This window comes from Macrobrachium rosenbergii, chromosome 19 (genome assembly GCF_040412425.1).
Source record: "Macrobrachium rosenbergii isolate ZJJX-2024 chromosome 19, ASM4041242v1, whole genome shotgun sequence".
NCBI lineage: Eukaryota > Metazoa > Arthropoda > Malacostraca > Decapoda > Palaemonidae > Macrobrachium > Macrobrachium rosenbergii.
In genome coordinates this window covers 31,337,149-31,341,656 of record NC_089759.1, presented here as the reverse complement: position 1 = coordinate 31,341,656, position 4,508 = coordinate 31,337,149, and the positions used below count along the sequence as shown (strand labels likewise).

Genomic DNA, 4,508 nt, shown 5'->3' with positions numbered 1-4,508 from the left:
ACAAAAACTTAACATGAACATAATATTCAAGCAGTTATGCAATCACACATACACTCATGCAGGCATATACAAACATTTTGATAAGCCACTGCCAATGTTATCGTGAAAGGCTTTCATGTTCCCTAAGTAACATACAGAAATTCTTAACTGAGTTTTCGCAGCCTTTTGAAAAATGTTTGAAGGGCGAGATTGAACAGGGTTCCATGATTTCTCGAAAAATGTTTTTCCTGAAGTGGATGAAATTCCATCAGAAGTTTGCCCAGAAAGATTGTGTTTGGTTAATGAAATTGGTTATGCTTGTTTGGTCAAAAACAAAATTCTAAATGAGGCAAAGTAAATGAATTTATTACTTTTCTACCCTTTGCATTAAAATGTACCTTTTATGGCCATATAAAAGTTCATTGGATGTGCAGTTATATGGCATTGCACCAGTCATTTGTTCCTCCCAAAATTACAAATGTAAAACTTGGATAAACTTCTTTGGAATTTAAATATAAGGAGTCCCAATGAAAAGGAAATGAAAACGAAAGAGCTGCTTGTAATATTTACTAATAGCGCAGCCTGGTAAAAGAAACGTTCTTTTACCTCGCATTATCATTCTCACAACCAATCTTCGTCGTATAAACGCACGGACTTTATTCTGGGATCGAAAGGATCTGGTCCAAGTAAACTCGAAATGCCGAGGAATTCCGACCTCTGGTATCTCAGAGACTCTGACCTTTGTATCAGCGCAAAAGTTTGATGAAACATTGTGAGTGCTGTTGTCATCGCCAACGTACCCTTGACTGTGGGGCTGCAAAACTGTGAAGAGTTCACAGTCCAGGATGTGAGAGCGAAATCTCACTGTGAAGGCTCAAGAAGATGAACGCCGAGGTAAAGCCACCCTTGCACTCTGCTTGGGGTCTTCAAGCTTGTTTATGTCATTATTATTATTATTATTATTATTATTATTATTATTATTATTATTATTATTATTATTATTATTATTATTATTATTATTAAACTTTTCCTGAATTCTGTTTAAAAGTTTTGACTTGGATGTAATAATCTAATCCTAGTTTTGAAGCCCTTACTTTACCTAAATAATAATAATTTTACCTCGTTCTCTTACAGAGATTTTCATAACGGTGGCAGAATCACAATTACGGTAAAATGTTGGGGAAAATTTTACTTCTACATTTTTCCCTTAGAATCCGTAAGTCAAATGTATATTATGCAAATTGTTTAGTATTCTATCTGTGGGTTCATTTACCTTGCCATCTTTTAATTTGCTGACATTAATTCAAAATGTTGAGGGGTCAGACTAACAAGATGAGTATTGGTCGTAGTCTGTTCTCAGCCTTATTGGAAAGACTGATTTTTCAATCTTGGGTTATGTAAACATAAAACCACATACACCAAAATAACAGTATTTATTGAGCGTTTGGTAGGACTTAACACAACACAAAAGGAAAAACAAGGAAAAACAACTAATAAATAGCGATAAAAAAACACGACAATCTGACTTACTCGATGAGGTCCTCACGGCGCTCGGATAATAAGTCAAGATGTTTGCAGCTTCACCGGTTTTTATTAACTTCGCTGCTGGATTCACTGATCTGTGGATCTTCCCATTTTTTCACGGCTCTGGCCAGGGCGTCCAGGATTTCGGAGTATGGTTGCAGCGAGGGGCTTCAAAGAAAGAAATAGTTGAGTGAACGGTGGTTTCTTGTCTTTATTTTATTGTAAGTATAATAATTTATTGTAAATATATGTCACTTTAAAAGAAAACAGTTTGAAATAATTGTTCAGATTGAAAGGAAAACCTTTCCAGAAATATACGCGCGCATGTACAAACAAAGACACGAAGACACACAAACACATATATATGTATATATATACATTATATAATATATATATGTATAATATATGTATGCATATATATAAACATATATATATATAAATTTATATATATATATATATATATATATATATATATATATATATATATATATATATATAAATTTATAATATATATATATATATATATATATATATATATATATATATATATATATATATATATATATATATATATATATATATATATATATATATATACATACATAAATACGTGTGTACGTGTACGCGTGTAGTGGTATACAGTATAAAACTGGATAAAGGCAACCCAAACGAAGTATCTCAGGGAACAACATACCTGCTCCTTCCAATTTCGTTCAGTCCGAGGACGTTGTTCTCCCAGGCCTCGGCGGTGTTTACAGCTAAGCTTCTTCCGACCGGAACGAGGTATTTACCGAAGACACTGAACAGGTAAAGCAGAGCTATCGTCGCGAGGGCCAACCAGCTGACCGTCTTGACGTTCAAGGACAAGAGGTCAAAGGGCGGGGTGAAACTTCTGAGGTCAACATCCTTGATGCTCTCCTGGAGTCCAGAAACCAGAGGGCTGAGCGTCGTGGTGATCATCATGGTTCTGGAATTCTGGAAACAACAGAATAAGATAAAAAAAAAAACCACTTCGAGATAATGTTTTTCTCGCTTCTTGGTGAGGAAATTATGTAATCATGACGTTGTACAGAGAGAAACCGCTATGATAATATAAGAAAAAGTGTTCTATTTATGAATTCCGTAATTTTCTATTTACAGTTTCCAAAATTTTATATTTAAAATTTACGATATTTTGTATTTGCGATTTACGAAATTTTCTATTTACAGCTTCCATTTCGATTGAAATAGCTTATTATACACAAAATGCATCTCAGTTAAGATCCATTTCCACAAAATAGCTAGAAACCAATAAGGAAATTACATTATTTAGGCTTGGACGAGGCGGGTTCCGCAGAAGGGTAGACTATGCTCCAGCGAACAGAGTAAATAAGATGAAGGGACCCAGTTGGAGTCAGCTTATATAGTCCACCGCAACCGCAGTAAAAGTATTTCTCGGGAGGGACCCTTTCTCCTTCAAGGTCGCGTGCGTTCGTTACACTCTCGCCGAGAGAAGGCACAAGAATTGCCTTTTTCAGGATGACAGTAGGAAATCTCTGAGCCGAAAGACAGGTTTCCCGTAAATCGCGGAACGGACTGTCTTGTGAGCTGAAAGTGCAGCTTATGTTTACTTTTTCTCTTTTTTTTTTTTTTTGAGGGGTGAAGGGAGTTGTCTTGAACGAAAGTGTAGCGAAAACTAAGTAATCGGTGTTTGTGACGCATTATGGACATCGTTTAGAAACGTTCGTTTTTTCTATGAACTTTCTTGTCTCGATTGTATAAGAGGGGGAAACAAAAGTCAGATGAATAAAGTTTTCTAAATAGTTTTACCTTCTTAACTCTTTTATTTAAAAAAAGGCAAAGCCCAGAGTTAAGTCATTTAGAAATGCTTCTTATTCCATTAATTTCCTTCTCTTGTCTATAATAGAGACGGAAATAAAAGTCAGATGGTTGGAATTTTTAGATTTTTTACCTCTGTTAACCTTTTTATATAAAAAATAATAAAAAGCTTTATTTAACCAATCTTTAAAGTGGTGATCTCCAGCAGGAAGAGTTTGGTTAGCGAATCGGAATTAAACCGAGAAGTGAAAGTTCACGAACCCATTGACGTCAGTGACCGTGCTTTGAGCCTTCGGCTCTCAGAAGTGGATGACATTTTGTTCATCTCTGAGGCTTACCATTATACAGGGAATTTTGTAATGAACCAGCAAAAGTTATCTTCCATATAAGTCATGACTTTTGCTATTTTTCCAAACATCGCTATTACCATTTCTTTCTACTTTCTCATTTTTTCTAAAACCGACCCACAATTGACCTCTCTCTCTCTCTCTCTCTCTCTCTCTCTCTCTCTCTCTCTCTCTCTCTCTCTCTCTCTCTCTCTCTGCCATTCATTTGGATTTCTTGTCTGTGTACATAACTTCACTTTTGTAAGTTTCCTTATATGTATATTTTTTTGGCTTCATGGATAAAATAATTAGCAATTCTTAAACTGAATTCGGTGAATCGTTCTGAGAACAATCGTCTTTATATATATATATATATATATATATATATATATTTTACATTTATCCATATATATACATGGTACATCTGTGACTCGAACACCCGACAGTGATCATCAGTGACTTCCAGTCGACGGTCTAGACCTCTCTTGACAGCCCTGGGAGTTGTTCGATTCACTTAGGTACCAAATTCATTTAACACTTATAATTCCCCTTCGGTGATATTCCCAAAGTAATGCGAATTGGATATTAAACAACATTTGTAGCTTAATGTTTATATATAAAAAGTGTCACAGTAACGTGATAAAAATTTATAGGTATATGTACAGCATATATATATATATATATATATATATATATATATATATATATATATATATATATATATATATATATATATATATATATATATATATATATATATATTTTGTATAGATGCCTATATCTATCTAATATATATGTATATACTGTTGACATTTAAGAACCTTAAGTAGATTTTACGTGTTTCTTGCAATAAAAAAAGAA

At 33.9% G+C, this 4,508-nt stretch overlaps 1 protein-coding gene across 2 annotated transcripts in view; it reads right to left on the bottom strand.

Moving 5' to 3' along the window:
* The window catches only part of LOC136848483 (uncharacterized), a 3,321-nt gene extending 387 nt beyond the window's left edge, over positions 1-2,934 (bottom strand). Inside the window, exons 1-3 of one of the 2 annotated variants that reach the window (XR_010856032.1) lie at positions 2,807-2,934; positions 2,198-2,478; positions 1,510-1,671 (exon numbers count right to left, since the gene is read on the bottom strand). Coding sequence is in view for 1 of the 2 variants with exons in the window: in XM_067120761.1 (XP_066976862.1) it covers positions 1,560-1,671; positions 2,198-2,466 (381 nt within the window). In the remaining variant the exon portion in view is untranslated. Of the gene's footprint in view, positions 1-1,395; positions 1,672-2,197; positions 2,479-2,806 lie in introns of those variants that run through there. The other variant, XM_067120761.1, reaches the window with a different exon arrangement.
* Positions 2,935-4,508: the final 1,574 nt, after the last annotated feature.